Source organism: Mustela erminea, chromosome 2, assembly GCF_009829155.1.
Source record: "Mustela erminea isolate mMusErm1 chromosome 2, mMusErm1.Pri, whole genome shotgun sequence".
Lineage (NCBI taxonomy): Eukaryota > Metazoa > Chordata > Mammalia > Carnivora > Mustelidae > Mustela > Mustela erminea.
In genome coordinates, this window is record NC_045615.1 from 15,625,422 (window position 1) to 15,647,850 (window position 22,429).

Below are 22,429 nucleotides of genomic sequence, written 5' to 3' on the forward strand. Positions count from 1 at the left end.
TACAATTTACTACCTCCACAAATTAAAAAAAAGGACTTTAAAGGTTCATTAACTATTTTCAGGTGTTTGTGGGGGGATAAGAGTGGGATATCTCTAAAGAGAAACCATGTACCCTCAGCCCAAAGATAATCTTCTATATTCCCTAACCTAGAAGAAAGATATAAATGGCCAATAACATAGATCTAAAGGACCAGACAGGATTTAGATAGGCTTGTAAAGGGAAATACAGACATGTCCTCATGGAAGAAAGATGACAGACAAAAGGTCAGATGCAGGGGCAACTTGTGAGGAAGGCCCGCCAAAGTCTACTTAGGACAGTGTTAGGTATAACTGTGCTGCCATAACTGTTTCTATGAAAATCTGATATTGGGTTTGGGATAAGAACCCTTGAACCTACGTTGGCCCAAAGAGAGTCTATCCTGGGAGAAGGCTAAATGAAGTTTCCTGTAGAAAGGGACTGTATGCCTGTTAATCTCAAGTTAATGAAAACATATTTAACTTACTAGGCAAAAAAGGGCTGTCACCAGATCCTCTCTTTATAAGTGGATGTACTCTCTCACCCTTTAAATCCACGCTGGCCCAGTGATGCTGGTTAAGCAACAGAATGGGGCCTAAGGCAGGCAGGGTCTAAGACGACTTCCAGAGTCCCTGTCTAGTGGTATTCAGTCTTATATAATCCCTTCCCCTTGAGAGTAGGCTGGACTTGACTCTTTTCTAAGACCAGGTACAAGGACTATGGCTTCCATCTTGAGGGGCTCTCTGTCTCTGTGATCACTCTAGGGGGGAAGCAAGTTGACATGTGATGAGCAGCTCTACAGAGAGGCCTGTGAGGCATGGTGAGGAACTGTGGCCCTAGACCAACAGCCTGTGAGGAACTGAAGCCTGCCAAAACCACACAGTAAAACTGGCAGTGCATCTTTCAACCCCAATTGAATCCTGAAATGATTACATCCCCAGCTGATACCTTAACTGCAGCTTTGTGAGACACTGTGGGCCAGAGGTACCGAGCTAAGTCGCTTCTAGATTTCTGACCTACAGAAACTGTGTGGTAACTGCTTGTTTTCAGCCACTAAGTTTTGTGGTTATTTATTACACAGAAACAGATATGAATATAAGATTTCTGGGACTTCTAAGCCCAAGTCTTTGTTTCCTTCCTCTTCGAGCCCAGCCTTTCAAGCCATGGGACATGTAAGTCATGGGAAAGGAACCAAGGTGCTCATGTTGATAGCCTCCACTGAGCACCTGCTACCGGCTAGAACTGAGACTCCAGACAAGCCAACCTAGTCAGCTAACAGCCATTTAAGCCACCCCAGCTAAGGCTCCAGACATCATGAAACAGAAATGAGCTATCCTTTCTATTCCCTGCTGAATTTCTGACCTACAGAATCACTAAGAAAATGAAATGCTTGTTCTGTTAAGCCACCAAATTTTGGTGTGGTGTGTTAGGCAACAAGAAGTAACCAAAACAATCACTAATTAGTAGGATTTGCAGTAAGAGGTTAGAGAGAACACAGGGTCTAGATCTGAGGCTTAGATACACCAAACATCCATGATTCATTCATATATGGTGGAAAAACTGAACAACTGGATGCTCAGAGTGGGAGAAAATGGTGGTGGTGGTGGTTGGGGGGGATATAAGGAAACATATCCCATGGCCACTATCTAAAACCCTAAATCTACCAGTTAATGTCTTGGAAATGTGAGCTATTAGAGACAACAGTTTAAGCCAGGCTGACCAAAAAATAAAAAGTCCCCTGTATTATATCCTGTTGGAATGAGAAATGTTTAAACTAAAAGACTCCATAAAAGCAGTATCTCAGTTGCTAAAGAAGGCAGCAAATGTTTTCCAGCATTATTTAGTGATCTGCTCACCCAAAAGGCAAGAAATAGATCTGAAAGAGTAAAGTTTTATCAAACTGAAGGGATTATAGCAATGTCATATATTTACAGAAAAGAACCATACTAATTATATGAAAGTTACACTGATAAGGAGTTAACATGGTAACAAACTAAAAACAGACTTTGTGACAGAGAGCATATGATAAGTAGTCCAGACTAGACCACTTTGGAGAAGGCCTTCTTCCTCAGAAAAAAGCCTGTGAAGTGTCTAACTTTGCAATAAAAGCAGTCATTTCTATCCAAGCTCCCAGACCTCTTGGGAATATTATTAGAGGCCACGTGACATAACACTATTCCTCCTCCCAAGCAGATGCACACAGCGTAATTCCCAATACCCAAAAACTAAGAGGAATAAGGATGGGGAGAAAAAGTATACAGATGTGTGTCAACATTAGCAAGGCTGTCCTCTGGGATGCTCATGTGCACATTTCTGAGATGCAAGGAGACTTGCTAGCAAGGACCTGGGAAGAGCAACAGCACTTGCCAGAGACGGTTCCTCAAGAGCCAACAAGCTACTACGTACCTGGATCACTAGCTTTGGCTTAGGAAATCTCATCATAAATTCAGTTGCTGATAAGATCCAAACAGTGGAAACTCACTAGTGGCTTATTCAGGAATACTTGAAAAACATGCCTTAATAAATATAGTCATGAATACCAAGAGAGGGATGAGTATAACGCACTTGGTATACAAAGTACTACAATCTGGTACCTGATTTATCTACAAATGAATAAATATCAAGTCAGGAATAATGACCCTGAGAGGAGCTGGGCAACAGTGCAATACAGACACCAATTAGCAAACATTTAGCTAATTTCTTATCCAGCAAAGTAGTATATCATCAATGCTAGTTAATAATGATGCTAAAATTAAGAAAATCCTGGTTGCACAGCAATATTTTATGTTCTATATATTGTCTTTAAAAAGGAAGATACTAGGGACACCTGGGTGGCTCAGTTGGTTAAGCGGCTGCCTTCGGCTTAGGTCACGATCCCCAGCGTCCTGGGATCGAGTCCTACATCGGGCTCCTTGCTCGGTGGGGAGCCTGCTTCTCCCTCTGCCTCTGCTGCCACTCTGCCTGCCTGTGCTCTCTCTCTCTCTCTCTCTCTCTGGCAAATAAATAAATAAAATCTTAAAAAAAAAAAAAGAGGAAGATACTAGCCACCATCATGATAAAATCCTGTGGGAACATGGAACAAAAAAGAAGTATGTATAATCGTTAGAACACCAAAATGGGAGAAATAGAGGAATATACAGAACCCTAACAGTGTGCATTTCATTAGAGGATAATTTATTAAAAGAGAAATTATGAAAGAGATGAGACAGAAAGAAGAGAGAACCATCTCCTCCCTTCCTTACTGAGAAGTGCTAGGCACACATGCACGTGCAGCACAGACTGGTTTGCCTTTGGCAGGAAACAGATAAGCCAAAACAAGGAAGGTTTTTCTAGGCATTTTGGTTAGGATTATGATTCCACTACCAGACAGAACCAGGTACAAATACATGCTTCTTTTCACCTAGATTTTCATGCAAAGAATAAAGCTACCTTCACCTTAAATTAAGGGAGATGGGTTGCTGCTTAGAATACAGGTGAAGTTTCTGGGGTCCCATAAGTAAACCTAAGCCATTTGTAGTTTAATGAAACCAAATGACTGTTATTTTCTGCCCACATATCATTAAACACTGGCTCTGGGGTACCAGACCATTAATTTCGGTCCTAGGAAACCATACTGGGTTACGTAAGGCACAGGCATGTTGATGTTTTTTCACTGGTAGGAGTTGTAGATGTAGTTTTAGAATCGTATTCTGAGCATCATGATTTAGAATGATCTCATCTCCACAGGGACTTGTTTACTCATTCTATATTTAAGGTTTAAGTTTTATTCACCCTGTATATTTACCTTCTCCCCTTCCCTCTTCTGTGTCTGTTTAATGGGTTTAAGCAAAATGGCTAACAGTCTCTGACTTCAGTGATTTCTGTCATCAACCATTCAGACATTTTCCTCATTTCTCACCACCACTGTGTGATCTATCAGCCTGGTACAATTCTTGGCCAATGGCCATATTAATTTTCTACTTGAAAGAACACAAATAGAATACTGCTTATGACGAAGGTACTAGGGGGAGCTTGGGGAATAGCTGTTCGTCTTGATGCATAGCAATTAGCCTGGCAAACAGAAACGGTAACATGACTGGATCTGATACCTAGCCAAAATTGCCAAAAGGGGAAAAAAAAAAAAGTCATTCTGTTGGGGGTATTAAGTGGCTTTTTAAATAGTAGCTATCATCAGTTATATTTGCCCTTTTGGAAAGGGTATGGGCAGTATAACATCAGAGATCTCCAGTTTCCATGGTGATTATTAGTAATGGCATTTCAAATGTTGTAGTTAGATTCTACAGTATAATCACTTGCACTTTACACCATAAGACAGGGCAGAGAAAAAACTGCTTTATCTTAACACATTAAAGAATGTTCATCATCCACTTAAACATCACAGCTTTTCAAGTAGACAGAATTTGTTAATCTTAAACAGATGTATGTTGACAGAACCTACATGAGTAAGTTGGGGAGATATCCTAAAACACTTGGATATAATGGGGACTAATTAATTGCTTAGATATTTAGCAGTAATTAACTGCCTACACATTATTTTGTAAATTGGTTGTTCTTATCCTATTGATATACTCATTTTTGTATGCAGAAAAAGATTATTTTCCTATTCTGAGGCAATTAGTCATGAACTGAGATGTAATGTAAGTAGAGAGAAAAATCTATCTTCTTCTGCAGTTAAAGATAATCAATGTGGTGAGGACTAAGTTAGCTGTGCGGCTTAATAGGAACATCCCTCAAACACAGGGCAGCACTTTGTACTCCTCTGCCCTCTCAGTGCTGATTCCTTGAACTTGGGGGAAGCCAAACATTTCATTTTTGCTTTAATACTCACATTTGGAGTTGATGGTTAATTTAAAAACACAGTTTACTTCCCAAGACAAATACGTGTGCTTTAAAAAATAGAAAGAATTATTTTTAAAAGTCTAAGAAAGTGCTTCATTTGACTCCAATAAACAAGAAAATTTGTAATTTTCTCATGTAGCTATAAGTTAATCTTCTAAAAAAAAGGATCAATCAGCTGTAAAATATTCAGTATATACCCTCTAGAAACAAAATATATTAAGGTAACAAAGATAAAATGGCCGATTGGTTTAAGATAAAAAACCGATTTGTTTTTAATAGAGAAAAATAGAGCACATGGAATCCTTCTGACTAGTGTTTCAAATCAGATCTACTGTGCAGTTAATCATATTGTCTGAGACAGAATCAAAGATCATAAATTCAAGTAACAGAAAATCTGCTGGCAAGTTGAGGGGAAGTAATAATGAATCAGAATGTAATTTAAAAAAAAACTCTACATAAGTGCATTACTCTTATAGTCACAGTAACCAGAATGATAAATGACCTGTCTCTTCCTTGCTCAAGCTACTAGTTATGGCAGAACAGAATATCTAGGCCACCACTGTGTACAAAAGCCTACAGACCAGAACAAGGATGGATTTACAAATTAAGGACAAGGTCATAAAAAAAAGTATCACCAAATTGTGACTGAAGTCAATATGCATCCACAAATCATGGATAGGATAACCTACCTATGGGAAGCTGTGTTAATTTTCACCATCAAATACCCAATGTACAAGGAGATGGAACTCAAATACTAATGAAACCGAAGGGCTTCCTAACATGGTTTCAGAAAAGAATCTACTTTAGACGTAATCAGTAAAACATAATTGGTTACTCTGAGCACTACAACAGATTAAGACACTGAAGGGCCGAGTTCTAGATTCTGTAACTGTAAAAGATAACCTACCTCCATTGTTTTTAGTAAGGAAAGAAAGGTCCATGGCGATCAAGTAAAATTATCCAAGATCACAAGGAGTGCTACAGTCAACAAAGGAATGGAATCCAACCACTCCCCAAATGTCTCCTCCTATATAGCCCAACTAATGACACACTGTGAAAAAGCACAGTGCACAAACACCAATGTGATCAGAGTTTTTCATTCTAAGGATTGATTTATGGAGAACAACTGTCTGACTTTTTACAAAAACAAATTAAAACACACACACATGTACTTGCATCAGCAGCATATATACTAAAATTGGAATGATACAGAGAAGATTAGCATGGCCCCTGTGCAAAGATGACACGCAAATTCATGAAGCATTCCATATTCTTAAACCACAGTGAGATACCACCTTACACCAATCAGAATGGCTAAAATTAACCAGCTAGGTGTTGGTGAGGATATGGAGAAAGCGGAACCTCCTACTCTGTTGATGGGAATGCAAACTGGTGCAGCCACTCTGGAAAATAGTATGGAGGTTCCTCAAAAAGTTGAAAATAGAGCTACCTTATGACTCAGCAATCACACTACTGGGTATTTACCCTAAAGATACAAATGTAGTGATCTGAAGAGGCACACGCACCCCAATGTTTATAGCAGCAATGTCCACAATAGCCCAACTATGGAAAGAGCCTAGATGTCCATCAATGGATGAAAGGATAAAGAAGATGGGGTGTGTATATATATACAATGGAATACTATGCAGCCATCAAAAGAAATGAAATCTTGCCATTTGCAACAACATGGCTGGAACAAGAGGGTAATAAGAGAACTAGAACTGAGCAAAATAAGTCAATCAGAGAAAGACAATTACCATATGATCTTACTGATACGAGGAATTTGAGAAACAAGACAGGATCATAGGGGAAGGAAGAGAAAAATGAAACAAGATAAAACCAGAAACCAGAGAGGGAGATAAACCATAAGAGACTCTTAATCTCAGGGAACATACTGAGGGTTGCTGGTGGTCGAGGGGAGGGATAGGGTGGCTGGGTGATGGACACTGAGGACAGTATGTGCTATGGTGAGTACTATGAATTAGTTTAAGATTGATGAATCACAGACCTGTACCCCTAAAACAAATAGTACATTATATGTTAATAACACACACACACACACACTATAAAGTAAAGTAAAGAATGAACAAACATGGAAGGACAAAAGCAACATAAAAGACAGGTGATGATAGTACATTAAATCTGCACTGCTCAAAGTTCTGAATAATGGACATCTCAGGTATCTAATTCACAAGCTTAACTGAAATAGTAAAGTAAATACTAAATTACAGCAATAAAATGCATACAAAGAGCAAATGTTCTTGGCTTTTTGATCAGATGTTGAGTCAAAGAGAAAGTCAAGGCCTTGTGTGCTTTACTCAGTAGAAAGCAATGGTCCAGTATATAGACTAGAGTGACCCGAAGCAATGCTTCCTTCCTCCCACAGAACTCTGGTTTCAAAAAGACAATCCAGGACTACAGAAACCCACTGGCCAAAAGAAATCTCCTATACAGAAATCTAGTGGTCCTACTGTAGTGCTGATAAGCAGAAAGGTTCTTCCCTGCTATTTTCAGTAAGTCTCTTCTTATTATTTTAAAAATCCTACAGGCAGACGATCTGAAATTGAGCTTTTAGATTATGATAAAAAGCCAGAAAAAGGACAGGTGCTGATTTCCACTTAGACACCCTGCTCATAAAAAACAATAACTGAGGCTCTTATGTGCAACTGAATAGAACCTCAGGCCAGTCAGGGGCCCTCTGTGCATGTAACATTTCTCAAAAGAAAGATATTAGGAAGGCTAATGAAATAATGTGGAGAAGTGATAAGATTACCAATGTTCTTCCGTTTTAAAATTGATGACATTCCCACAGATACGAGAAAACCATGTGACTGCAAAGCAGACTGTGGGAGTGTAGGCACTGCCAGGGTCACGGAGAGTATCCAGACCTTAATGATTTGGAAGAGAATATGAGAACCTTGCTACTCAAAGTGTGGTCTGAAGGTATCACCTTGGCAGAGGTATCACTGAGAACTGGTTAGAAATGCAGGTTCTCAAGCCCCATCCCAGACTGAAACAGAATCTTCATTCTAACAAGATCTCCAGGTGAAGCACAAGCACATTTAAAGCTTGAGAAGTACTGTGCTGAAAACACTGACAGTGTCTAGCCAAAGGGACCACTGAAATTTCAGGTGCTTTCAATCCTCCACAGATGTGTGTAGAAGGAGTCCTGAGTCAGGCGGCCCTTTCCTGGTACTGGGAAATGTTAACTTCAGAACCACCACAGGTTAAACAGTTGAAAGGTAAACATTTCTTATTACAAATATCAGTATCAATCAGATGAGCCTCATTAAGTCCCTCTTTAGTGAAATTAAAGATAACAGAGGAAAATATATAAAGCTAGCCATGTTGAGAAATGTTTTACTTATCTGTCTGGATAATGCCAAGAAAACCACAACCACACTAAGCGATTAAGTAAGCCTGTGTCATTATATTTTCATAATTATAACTGTTAAAACCCAGGTAAGGTTATTGATTTATTGATTAGCAGCAACTTATTGATTAAAAAACCTTTCAGAAAAGATTATTTAAAAGATCTTCAAAGAAAATAATCTGCCTCTAAGAGAAAATATTTTCTAATGGAAAAACAAATTCTGGAGGGAAAACAACCTATATTCTGATCATAGCTTTCCCCCATGCAAGCTTCTTACTGGGAACAGCAATTTTTGTAAGGATATACTACTAAAGTGTAGGAATGAAAGGGTATACATAAGGTTGTTTTTGCTCCATTCATACTAGAATTTCCTTTTCGTGCCCACTTCCTCAATTACCTAGACAAAGTACGGGGAAACTTCCAAACAAGGGAAAGCTATTTCCCAGAAGCAAAGTCACTGAGGGCAATACTTAAGGAGCAAAAAACTCTACCTTTAAACATCTTGTACTGGCACCTGAGATCCATTTTAAGTTTCTGAACAACAATATTGATAATGGCCACACTGGTTTACTTTTTCTTGGATCTTTATCACCAAATTTCATCTTCCCAGACAGAGTGGGCACAAAGCACAAGAGAGGAAATGACCATGACAACTAGTGGGACAGAGAGATGACTGGTGTGACGGACAGCAAGGAAGGCAGGATCCAGATTACTGGTCTTGCCACTCAGAGATGGAGTGCTTCTGAAACTATGCCACCAAACTGTGTGCAGTAATTCTGTGTCTGACCACAAGTCTTTCACTATTATACTCTGTCCAATTGTGAATAATCATAAATGGGGGCAAGAGAGGCCTGAGATCATTTTAATTGTGATACCAAGTTAAAAACGTGAATGAATCATGAACTCTGTCTTCCTCCAGTTACCTGATATAACAGCTATTTTCCCAGATCCATGTTCTTCTCTAGCTATTCTTTCTGCCTCCTCCATCAGCAGCATGCCAAATCCCTGGAAAGAGCAAAAGAGGGGTTAGGGAATTAAGAAGGAAGGAAGTCATTATGAGGATATGTAAAACAAAAGGGATAATATTCAGTAGTTGCTAAAATCTGTTAAAATAAGAGTGACCAAAAAAAATTATGGGGATAAGAATACAGAAACCATTCAATTATACCAAAAATACACTATAGCAGACTAGTAAAAAAAGGCAATAATTTTGCAACAAAAGCCGTCAAAAGGTAATCTATGGATCATGTAATCTCATTACAGGCTGGTGGCAATTGCCTCTCAACTTCTGTCTCTTTTTAAATAAGCTCTAGGCAATCTCCAGGTGATGAAGTCTGGGGCATCCAATCTTTAATCTATTAGTCATCTCTCCAATTTCTAAAAGGTTTTGAAATATTCTTAAATCACCAAGTCTGGGGTTTACGCTATATCCACCATTAGTGGTTTTAAGCTATTTTGTGGAAATTTGAAAAAGTAAGTTATTTATTTAGGTTGTTCGTGGGGAGTGGAATAGCATTCCACTATATATCAGATAGAGCTTGAGTCTATGAAGACCTTTCATATTTCACAAGTGCTTTACATTATCATCTGCTTTGATTTCATAATACGTAGTTGAACCATAAGAAATTGCTGGTATTAAACCACTTCTGACTTTCAAAAACAGAAATTTCATGTGGTTTAACCTAATACTGTATCCTACTTGACTCTCAAATTTGTCACTCACTCCTTCCCTCTCACACCCAAAAGGGTACAAGTCGGAGAGAAAACATCCCTGAACATAAACTATTAGTTCCTCCATTTCTGTATTTGCCTTTCCCCTTCCTCTTCCCTCTTTCACTGTCTCTTCCTCCAGCCCCTCCTGCTACCTACTCTTTTTCACTTTTCCTCCCTTGGGCAATTTCTTTCTCCTTCCTTTGTTCCTTCCTCTCCTTCCTTCCTAATCTATTTTTGAGAGAGAGAGTGTGTGCATGTTCCCCGGAGAGGAAGCAGGGTAAGGGGGCGGGGTGGAGGGAGGGTCTGAGGAGGAGAGAGAATCTCACAAAGCTCCAAGATCAGCACAGAACCCAATGCTGGGCTTGATCTCATGACTCTGAGATCATGACCTGAACCAAAATCAAGAGTCAGACGCTTAACTGACTGAGCCACCCAAGTGCCCCTGGGCAATTTCTTAATTATAGTCAAAGAGAGATGGAATACAGGATACCTGATGCTGAAATTTAGTAGGATCTCGACTGCTCACAGGGACGACACTTCCATACACATGCAGCTCTCGAACTATGGAAACACCTCCAACCAATTCAAAACGGAACGTTTCTTCTGAACACTTTCGTAATCGCAGGAGGCCAATCAATATGTCTTGATCTGGGTCTTCATATGATAAGAATGTTTCCCAGCCACCATTTGCAACATAATCTCTCCTCACCAATTCAACCTGTTGAATAAAAATAAAAACTTCTTTTAAGTTAGACAAAAAACAAACAAACAAACCCTTAATCAGGGAATAGAATTCATTTTTATAAGTATTTACTTATTTAGGCTAAAATACCCAATTAAGGATAAAGAATGAATAATCATGAATTATGTTCCTTCTTACTTGTCTACTCTCACATATCATTGATTAAATAAGAGTTCAGGCCTTGTTCAAAGAATATTATAAAAGGAAAACACATTTGAATTTCATTAACCTTGAAATTCTTGCAGAAATCTGGCTCAGTAAAGGCTTCAATGTACTTATATCTTTGGATTCTCCAAGAAGAGCCTCTAATAAAATTATATATTATATCACATGTGTAGCTCTTGGGAGCACCACTGAGCCCCATAACAGTCAGGTGGCGCAACAGTTTCATTTCCTAGCCTTTATCTCTTCTATGAAAACCTGCTTTTGGGGGAAAAATGTGCTATTGGTCACTTGTTTCTTGATGGGATTTTAAGAAAGTATGGAATCCCTTTAAAGGGATAAGCCTTTAAAATATTATACCTAGTTAGTGATAAGATTAGAACATCAAAGAAATTCAAGCACCGGAAAGTAGCTTTTGGGGGAAGCTCCTGTTGTAGCAATCTACATAGGCTTTTGACTCTTCAACTCATTGTTCAAGTGCCCCTTGACCTTTGCATTTATATAAGCAATATTTAACAGTATGCACAGAAAAACCTACATATGTGGACAAGGTCACATCCAGACACTTTCCAAAAATGGGTGGATTATGACTGTAGTGAGTGAACTGTAGTGAGTGAACAATTCAGAATGATGGTTATGTTTCTTACTTCTCAAACTTAATGTTTGCTAACTAACTGGATTGCAAAGGAATGTGGAAAAACGATTAACTTTGTTTGGGTTGACTTTTTTCCTCAAGAGGTCCCGAATGTTAAAAATATCAATGCAGGTATCATCTAGTCTTTCTCAAATGGGGTTCTACAAGAGAGTTAACTCATAGGAAATATGGCACATAGCTAGGCATTATAGGTAAATAGGAGAGAAGTTAACTCGTTATAAACAATGAACATTTTGGGGCATTAGGCTTAAGTTTTGTGGAACCCCTGTTGATAAAGGCCTATCCATTTGATTATCACCAATAGAGTAGAATTTAATAGCTGTATACACAGAAATAAACATCTCATTTAGCTCTTCCTGAAGGTAGAATAGCCACTAGCTGCATGTGGCTATTTATATTTATATTTAATTAAAACAAATAAAATTAAAAACTCAGTTCCTTAGCTGCACTAGTCACATGTCACATGTGACTGGTGGCTGACACCATACTGGATGGTGCAAATTACAGAACATTTTCAACCCTGCAGAAAGTTCTGGTGGATTGTGCTGATCCAGAATGAAACTCAGGCTTGTATTTCCTAGCCTGGCTCTTCTACAATTCACCCACCCTCATATTTGCCTCTCCTGTCTTGTCATCTCTATCTGATCCTCAATTACTTTGCTTAGTTTACTTACTAACTTCTAGGGATCAGTCCTGTTGGTTAGAAAGTATGGATCCAGGCTTGCCAAAGATTTATGATCAGGGCCCACTCTCTCTATAAAATGAAGAAACTAACCTGGTATGGCCGTACTTTGTGATGAATTTCTTGGATTCCAACCTCTCTGGTTCTTACATCTCGACACTGCCCAAAAAAAATAAAAAATTAAAAAAAGGAGGAGGAGAGGGGCAAGTATAAAACTGGTAACTAAATTTTTATTCACACCTTTCCATCAAATCCTGGGCTCAAAATTAAGTTTGGACACAATTTACAAGGAGATTAAAAAGAACTAAATTTCAAAATAAAACCATATTTACTAAGCCTGAGGATAGGGGGAAATGGTAGTGCTTTAAAAACAAGCTTAGAATTCTGAGAGCAGGGATGCCTGGGTGGCTCAGTTGGTTGGACGACTGCCTTCGGCTCAGGTCATGATCCCGGAATCCCAGGATCGAATCCCACATCGGGCTCCCGGCTCCATGGGGAGTCTGCTTCTCCCTCTGACCTTCTCCTCGCTCATGCTCTCTCTCACTGTCTCTCTCTCTCAAATAAATAAATAAAATCTTAAAAAAAAAAAAAAAAGAATTCTGAGAGCAATATGTAATACTCAAAGTAAATAATGTATGTTCTAAAATCTGACAACAGTTTTACCCAGGGGATATAACTAAACCTGAAAGTATAATCCAAAACTATGTATATAGAAGAGTAAGAAGAAAATTCCTCATTTTTTAAAACCTTCACCATTTTATGGCAGTTAAAATTTTTAGCATCATCATGTTTCTGTCATTTTACAAATGTCAAAAAGAAGGATGCTGGAAGACTGCCGTGTTTTGTTTTTGTTTTTTGCATTGTGGAAGAAAGGCTGGGAGAAAGGAAGAGGTTAAAAAGGAAGAAAAGAAGGAACCCAGAGCTATTTATTATACAGTCCAAACCATAGTCATGAGATCATCACTAGGAGGCACAGAGCTGCCTGCACATGATACACATGCAATGCCTGGTCTCTGCAAGGCCAAGCTCATGTGATGCAACTCTCACTCTTATTCCACAACCCAGTGTGTACACTATATAGCCGGACATTTATAATTACAAAATCCTCACAGTATTGCATTATATGTAATATAGTATTTTTCCCCTTCAGAATAAATTATAAAAATTACTGTCAGGACTCTAACATTTTCTTTTTTTTTTTTTTAAGATTTTATTTATTTATTTGAAAGACAGAGATCACAAGTAGGCAGAGAGACAGGCAGAGGGAGAGGAAGTGAAGCAGGCTCCCTGCTGAGCAGAGAGCCCCATGCAGGGCTCCATCCCAGGACCCTGGGATCATGACCTGAGATGAATGCAGAGGCTTTAACCCACTGAGCCACCCAGCCGCCCGGAGGATTCTAACATTTTCTACCAGTGAGAAAAGATCATCCTAGGAAACGTGATGATGTCATGCAAGTTCTATTACTAAAATAGCATATTTATGAAGTACTGTTACATACGTATAGAATTCCATGAGAAAATCTCATTATTCAGTTCTGTAAAAGCAAACCTATTTCCATGTCCCAGGAACTAGCCCCAGATAATAGTGCTTTGTTAATGTGGTTTCTATGAACTCAAAAATTATATAGCAAACAAAGATCAGAAGTCTCTGTAATTACAAATCTATTAAATTTAGATGTTGTCTTTTAACTACAGCAGATCTATATAGTAGTTTGCATGTGAACGCACCATAGTTATATGCTCTTAATGAACACCTGCATTCCTCCAGGAGGGGGGCTATGAGATAATGCTTTGGGGGGGGGGCGCAGAGGGAGAGAGTGAGAGAGAATCCCAAGCTGGCTCCATGCCCAGTGTACAAGCCTGGTGTGGGGCCCAATCCCAAAACCCTGAGATCACAGGCCAAGCCAAAATCAAGATCAGAAACCTAACTGACTGAGCCACCCAACTGCCCAGAGAAAGCTTTTTAAAAAGCAGAGACTGGTGTGTACTTATTTTCTGGTAAAGACATTGCCTATGTGAACTAGGTGTCTTTGGGCTTTCACTGAATTTTAGTCTTTCCAGTTTAAGAGAGGCTATTACGGTTTAAAAGGGATACTAGGTTAGAGATGATAGCTAGATGATGAGATTATCAGGCTAACCAGGCCAGGTCAATCACTTTGGCTGTGGTATACTCAGAGGGGAGAGGGGTTGGAAGAAGGACAGCTGGAAAACGGGAAGCAGAACAGGCACATAGTTTCATTTGGTACTATTAATTACTATAGATAATAAATTTGCCCTTTTTCTAGAACTTAAAATTGTTTTTGTTTTTGTTTTTTAAAAAGAATAAACCAATCATGTTCACAAACTCTTCTTTGGACAAACAATGGACTAAAAGAATAAAATGTCTTGGGCAAGTCCACAAACATGATATGCAGTCCTTGAAACGGTATCTCTCAAAGTGTGGTCCATGTCTGGATTGTGCATGAGAACATCCCATGGCTCTATCCCAAACCTGGTGAATCCAAATGCTGAAAGCGGAGCCCAGGAATTAATGCTCATCCCTTGAGCCCACTCCTGGCTTTTTTCCTTTAGCAGATCTATTAAGAAGTTTCTAGGGGGCTGTGAATTTATGTCATAATCATCTTATTGTATTTAAGAGTCATCTGCAGAGACTGTCACAGATTCCTGGGCTCTTTAGTACTTCAGGGTCAGAAGAAAGATGTTTAGTAAATATCTGCGGAAGAAGTAAGTACCTGAACAGACAAAGGGATGGAGTGGGGCAAGGGACACTGGAATATGTGGGCAACAACACTGTTTGGTAATCATTTTACACATGTAATCCTTATTTCTTCAAATGTATATGCATATTGTCTACCACCGCTAGTCAAGAATTGAACACCCAATACTCTAAAAGAAAGAAAAAAAGAAATACTTCAAAATTTAAAAGGGAGAGTTGAGCACATAGTTGGCATCTGAGTAGGTGAAAAAGCAACCCTTAAATTAGCAAACCTGCCCTTTTAGAAGAAAGCAGACGGGTGTAAGGGACAAGATGCAGCCTTTGTAACCACTAGTTTCAACTTCATGTTACAGAGTACAATACCTTCAGTATGTGAAACTTTTTGACCAAACTTGTGGAGTCTGTAAGTATGTATCAAAGTGTTTTGTGTTTCAGACTACTTTGATCTCAACAGTTCTAGTCAAACTCTTACCTGTATTCCAAGGTCTTTCATTCTTGCAAATGCCAGCTCTCTCAAATTACCATGCTCTACCCCTGAACTGACTAAGGGCATTGGAATATCTCTGCAAAAGAAAGACGTCAGCTGTTGTAAAATACAAATCTTTCTCTACAGCAGTAAGGCAGGGATATATAAAAAAGGAAACAAACAAAAACCTACAAAGCAGATCAGAAAAGCAGAATTATTCTAAACAGGAAGCAAGGTTCAGGGCTTCTCTGTTTGTTTTCCCATCCATGAAATCATGATTTTCACCTACCACTCAGGGTTTTTGTGAGGAAACACCCAATGAAAATAACTTTATAAGATTACAAAGTATAAAATAAATGTCTGATAGCCATCAGTAATGATTTTTGGCTGAAGAGATAAATTTGCACTAAGCAAAACAAGAAATACAACTGTCTTTTTAAGTAAAATCCAATTTTTTTAAAGAGGAGAAATAGCAATTGTTAATGTACTTCTTTATTAATAGCTTAAAAACACTTGCCCATACAGTTGCTGAATGACAAGTAACCAGGAAGCTCAAAAGCCTAGCTCAGCCAACAAATGGACTCAAAGAATACTCCCCCGCGTCTCCCTGTTTCCTAGAAATCTAAATTAGAAGTGACTCTGCATTAGAAGATTAACAGCTTGCCTAAAGATAAGAGGAGATAAATTTTATTTCCTGGCATCAATACAGCATAAAGTGCCAGGCATAAAGGAGATTTCAATCAAAAGCTAAATTTATGAGCTCTATTTTAGTAGCCCCAACATCCTCTTCTAGACAAAAATCAGCATCTGATGATAAAAGTTAAAAAAAAAAATCTGAAGAATATGCTTAGCACATCTACTTCCTATTCAAAGGCAAGTCCTCAATTTGTTTTGTCTAATATTTGATTCATTAGGAGAAAGATTTGAAGAATATATCTTCTCATTTGTTTTTGAATCAACTTGAATTTTTTTCTTCTTTTTACTTATCCCTCCAAATGTTAAATATATACAATTAGCTAATTCACCCATTTGATTCTATTAAGATATTTCTCACTCAAAAATATCAACAGCCAATCAATTATCATTAAAAGATATACACAGTAAATCTATTAGGCTCTGGAAGCCAGCAGAGTTTCCATGAAACATTACATAAAGCAATGATAAGCCAAAATTCTTTAAGACAAAGACACATCAGTGAGTTCAGTGTAAGAGTGATATTAAAGAATATATTTTAGAGGGATTAGTTAATATATATGGTATACTTAAAGTTCTTAGCAAAAAAAATTAACGTTCTATTTTGAAACTATAATTTCTTAAAATCAAGTACATTTTAAATCAGTTGCAGGGGCGCCTGGGTGGTATCCAATTAAGTGGCCGTCTCTTGGTTTCAGCTCAGGTCATGATCTCAGGGTTGAGACTGAGCCCTGCATAGGGCTCTGTGTTCAGCAAGCAGTCTGATTGTGACCTTCTCTCCCTCTCGCTCTGCCCCTCCCTGTCATGTGTTCTCTCTCTCTCTCAAAAACAAACAAACAAACAAATCAATAATCACATAAAACTAAATGAAGGTTACTGAAGCAAAATAAATAAATAAATAAATCTATATCTATATCTATATATATATGAGATTTATTTTGGCCAGGAATGTGCAAATATACTGTTTTAAATATTTTACTGTTTCATATTATATAAGCCAAAGATCAAGTCTTCTAAATGCCCTTTTTTACCCTGAAACATTTTTTAAGGTTTTATTTGAGCATGCACGCGCATGTGCACATGCACATGCACAAGCGGGAGGAGGGGCAGAGGCAAAGGGAGCAAATTCCCCACTCAGTGGAGCCTGATGTGGGCCTCTGGGGCTCGAACTCAGAACCCTGAGATCATGACCTGAGCTGAAGTCAGATGCTTAACCAACCGAGCCATCCAGGTGCCCCATTTACCCTGAAACATTTTATAAACAACTCAGAAATACATGTACTTCCATGTCTTACAGGTAAAATTTAAAATCCTGTTATACATGATATTAATCTGATAAAATCACTGGCAATCACTATTAGTACTCATTGAATGGCAGATACATTTGATTCTTGTTATTCACTAGGCATAAATTCTATAAAGGTGCCATGAGTACTGTATTCGCAATTACTCAAACACTGTTCCTACAGAAAACACAGGGTTAGGTTTCTGTGAGCCTCACTTACATTTTCTTCAACTGATCGATACATAACCCTCTTTTATTTTATTTCTATGTAAAAATACTTTATTTAACATGTATCTGACTCATTAACCTAACACTTGTGGCTAACAGCAGTTAAATTTATGCCTTAATGAAGCTCATCTAATATTTATTTTCTTCAGAAGGTTTATTACAGCTTGTGCTTAGGAATGCTAGACAGCAATTCTGCACTATGCTTGGGGCCCTTTTAAAATGCAAAAATCAACACAAAGCACAAAAATGTGAAAAATGGATTATTTAGTAAGATTGTGAAAAGGACACCTGTTTGCACAGTATCAGAACAGTATCTTGTTCCTCAACAACCCTCCAAACACTAGTCTAACATGCACCGATGACTCCTGTTTCACCATCCCTATTATGACTGTCAAACTGGTGATTATCAATCATCCCTCCTACATTTATTAGTTGGGCTTGTATTACAAGGAAGAGCTTTCTTTTCTCCATTTATTTATTCATTTATGAACTCATGGATTCCTTTTTTATTCAAAGAGTTGTAACCTGATGCTAATGTTATTTATTTTGTTGCTTAAATTAGATTTGGCCTGTGGGTATGTATTCAGGCTGGTTTCTGGGTCCTTTTGACATGTTCACCTTCTTTGAATATTTCCTTACTTTCTGAAACAACAATATGTTCCAGGTTTATTTTGTATGTTTGCTGCTCCAACCCTGTAACTGGCCAATGTTCCAAGCAGCCCCTGATTCCTTTTAGTGGGGAATGGTATTTAGAAATCAAGATCTAAGCATTCACTGTGCTCATTACTACTGAGGTATCATTGCCTCCAAACTCAGTGTAAATAACTAAGAAATTTATGTATATACATACATACTTGTATGTGCATATAGGCACTCATATATGAATATACATAAATGTACATTTATAACTATTTCTGTATGTAAATTTAAAAAGTTCATGAGTTCATACTGAACTCATTACAATTCTAGTCCAGTGTTCAACTTTCCACCTTTCAAATCAGACGATGAGAAATCTGGCTCTCTTATCTTTAGATATTGACTTATTTGCTAAGTCAAATAGTTTATCTGCTAATCTCCTAACTGCTCAAGCTGCCACCACTGCGCTCTCTACCCTTCTCCATTTCTTCAGATGACAGATATGAGCGGTAAATGCCTCCATGGCATTGCCTCCATAGGTGATGGGATGGAGAGATGGGAAGGGAAAGAAAGATGAGCTCTCTACAAATATTTTAATAATAAACCAGTACTTTTAAAAGACACTAAAAATTTCAAAGGAAGTAAACTCTCTAAGGGATTGGTTTTATCATATAGTGTCGTTAAGCAGAATTATATGACAGAAATAATTACCAAGAGAGCTGGCTAATAATTTGTGGGGCCTAGTACAATGACAATAGCCTCTTGTTAAGAAATTATTAATAATTTCACGATGGTGAAAGCAAAGCATTAAGCCAAGTTCAAGGAGCTGTGAGACTACACAGCTTACGTTTCCCAGAAGCTAGCTCTGATTACCACGAAGCACAAACCAGAGAGGACCTAGTAATAGAGAGCTTTTTAATGATGTGAACAATTCATAAATATTGTTAAATTTATGTCTATCAATATAAAAATTCAACATTTTTCTTTTTAAAGATTTTATTTAGGGGTGCTGGGTGGCTCAGTGGGTTAAAGCCTCTGCCTTTGGCTCAGGTCATGATCCCAGGGTCCAGGGATTAAGCCCCGCATCAGGCTCTCTGCTCACTGGGAAGCCTGCTTCCCCCTCACCCCTCTGACTCTCTGCCTGCATGTGATCTCTATCAAGTAAATAAATAAGATTTTATTTATTCATTTGAGAGAGAGAAAGAACGCACACACAAGTGAGCATGAGCTGGGGGGAAGGGCAGAGGGAGTGGGAGAAGCAGACGCCCTGCTGAACAGGGAGCCCTGACAATGTGGGGCAACCCTGAGATCATGATCTGAGAGGAAGGCAGATATTTAACTGACTGAGCCACCCAGAAGCCCTGCAACATGGTTTTAGTAGTCTTTGGCAGTGATGTGCTTGGAGTGTATCAGATGTGAGTTCTTCCTCATTAAGGAATAGAAATGTGGCACTCTCCACTTTTAGCGAAAGTATCTCTTTCAACGAAAGCAAAGGTTTCTTTCAGTGAAAACAAAGGGACAGAATTCTATGTATCCTGAGCACCTTTTATGTGCAGAGGAGTGTATTAAGCAATCTGGAATATATAAAGAGAGACAAATACTGTTACAGTTTTCTAGGAGTTCAAAGCCCAGGTGAGATTACTGACCATCTGAACTCCATCTAGGTAGGAGTTAAAATTACTTTTAGGTTTTCTCAATTTGTTTCAATCAAGTTTCACTTTCTTGACTTGAAAAGAGATTATAACTCAAGAATATTTATTCACTTTCCTATTTCAGTAGGTAACATTTTAAGCTTAGAGGTGCTAATATTTGCAATTTGCTCATCAGAAACGTTTCAAAGTAATGTCTAGAGCTTTTTTGGTCTGAAGGTTCTCAAGCTTCAGAAGCATGTTTTGGTTGCAAATTGGTATTCCTCTTCTAATGGTTCACAGTGACTTAAATACCACACTGAGGCAGACAGCTGTCAAAGAGCCCGCAGGCGGCAGCACTTTAATGTGGCTCCATCATGTGTCTGGACAGAATTTTACATTCAATCATTCACTGCATCCTTCAGGGGCACAACACAGAATCATCTATTAGAATGCTGCTTCATAAAAATAAGTAAGATGTTACTTGAATCAGATGTTACTGATTCAAGTGTCATAAAATTAAAAGTGTAAATTATAAATTAGTTAAGAAAAGAAAAGGTGGGGGAAATGTCTAATTAAAAATAACAACTAATCTATTAGTAAAATACAGCATTTAAAAAAAAGGCCAAGTATAAAACATTGTATTTTCACTTGAAACACCTTCTCTCCTACTTTCCTTCCTCTCTCCCCTTCTAACACCTATCTGAAAAACAATTCCTAAAATCTCCCTGTATGTTTAGATTCACCAGTCAGTGCTAAGTTTATTATCTGTAATTGGTAGAAGTTATCACTAGGGGACCCTACATAGAAATAGCCAGATATCCTAAATGCACAGAACACAAAGACACACATGATTTGCCTTTACTATGGTTTAAAACAAAAATAAACTATAATTATTAAATTACCTAGATTCAACACTCTGGGAGGGACTTTTTTCCCTTGCCAATGGTTTATCAGTTTTCTACATTCTCAGAGTTGCTCTAAAAGTTTAAAACTGAAGCTGGAAGGAACATTGTGGAGTCAAAACCATATGATTCCCTTTGCACAAATCAGATTTCTCAGTTACTTATTAACACTCTCTAAAGACCCAGCCTTTTCTTGTACACATCTGTATATAATGTTTCAGTTACCCACTAAAACTTTCTTTAGCACCTCTATTTCAAAATTTTACTTTCCAGTTACCAATACAAATTTCCTTCTAGAGGTCCAGATACACCAAATTTGAGCTATAACCAAATATAAAATGAATAAAATATAAAATATTAAGCTGAGACATGAAGCTTTTACCAGAAAACAGCTATCAGACTGTTATTAAGTGTTAAATGTACTATGTGAATATGGCTTTTTATCTCCCTAGTCTTTGTCTTTGTCTAGAAGAATGAAGATAATTCAAAAGGCCTCTGAAAGGTAAAACTGAGATTTTCTCTGAGTTATCTCAATAAAAAGCACCATCTCCTTTACTCCCAAATTCCATGACTGGCAACTTATATATAAACAGACAACTGACTGAAGAAGAAGCAGAAATAATAATCAGTTATAGGAAAAAAGTGTTAATCTTCACTAATAACTACAGAAATGCAAATTAAAACCCCTAGATAAATAAAAAATATAAGCATCTGATTCTATAGAGATTGTGATTAAGCCAATAACTGCTTATTACTCTAAATTGGTAGCTTATCCTAATCCCTTTGGAAAACTTTATCACTATACATAGCAATAACCACAAAATTCATTTATACTCCCCTTGTTCCATAAAGTATATTCATCACCATCTTACTTGGTTCCTTTATCATGAGTGACCCTTCTCCTAGATTATACTACCCTAATAGAAGGCTTCATCAAAACTAAATATAGATTTTTCTATCTTCATGGATTTTAGTTGTCATGAAGGTTAGGATAACGATTTAAAAAAAAAAAAAGTTAGAAGCAACCTAAATGTCCAACATTAGGGAACAGACTAAATGAGACAGAATGAAATGCTAAACTACGGTGCTGCCATTAAAATTATAACTATGAAGATTATTCTAAGTCTTTAATGAGAAATGGAACACAAAAATGCAAACAAAATATTTGCCAGTGTATAAAATGTATTGCTATGTAGAGATGCATCCCAAACATACAAGGAAATTTTTGGGAAAATAAAATAAGCCCGTTATTAATACATATTTTGAAAGTGCTTTTAAAGTAGCTTTATAGAGAAGTTATTTTGTTCATGTAAATACAGTGCTTTATGGCTGGAACTTAAGTAGAAAATACGAGTTCTGGATAGCTAGTAATATCCTACGAACTCTGTTGGAAAAAAATCATAAAATCACATGCTCCAAAAGAAATGCATTGTGATCAGTGAACTGTGGTACACAGAAACACACTACCTCAGCACTGTAAAGTCTAGGCTAGAATTTCAGTGATTATTGATAACAAAAAACAAGTCAATATAAAATAAATTTGAATAATTTTTTATGCAGTATACACAAAGAAAGTATGCAAGTAAAAATGGGCAAAAAGCAAGTAGCAAAACATAAATCTGAATGAATTCTTATGCAGGCAGCCATAGTAATAGTTCACTAATATTCAACGCAAAAAATAAACTAATTT

The 22,429-nt window shown here is 37.7% G+C and overlaps 1 protein-coding gene, 1 long non-coding RNA gene and 1 other non-coding gene across 5 annotated transcripts in view; 2 read left to right on the plus strand and 1 right to left on the minus strand.

The window, feature by feature from the left end:
* LOC116584270 overlaps positions 1-22,429 on the plus strand; it is a 49,708-nt gene that overhangs the window by 23,046 nt on the left and 4,233 nt on the right. The gene's annotated exons all lie outside the window — the stretch shown is intronic.
* Positions 1-22,429, minus strand: part of ELP3 (elongator acetyltransferase complex subunit 3) — a 94,413-nt gene that overhangs the window by 16,751 nt on the left and 55,233 nt on the right. For all 3 annotated transcript variants that reach the window (XM_032332319.1, XM_032332321.1, XM_032332320.1), the window contains 4 exons: positions 15,371-15,461; positions 12,276-12,341; positions 10,432-10,659; positions 9,152-9,233 (listed from right to left, as the gene is read on the minus strand). In XM_032332319.1, the coding sequence (XP_032188210.1) occupies positions 9,152-9,233; positions 10,432-10,659; positions 12,276-12,341; positions 15,371-15,461 (467 nt within the window). The remainder of the gene's footprint in view (positions 1-9,151; positions 9,234-10,431; positions 10,660-12,275; positions 12,342-15,370; positions 15,462-22,429) is intronic.
* On the plus strand, positions 6,024-6,130 carry LOC116585384. The gene has a single exon (XR_004283585.1). It is a non-coding gene; the product is annotated as a U6 spliceosomal RNA (small nuclear RNA).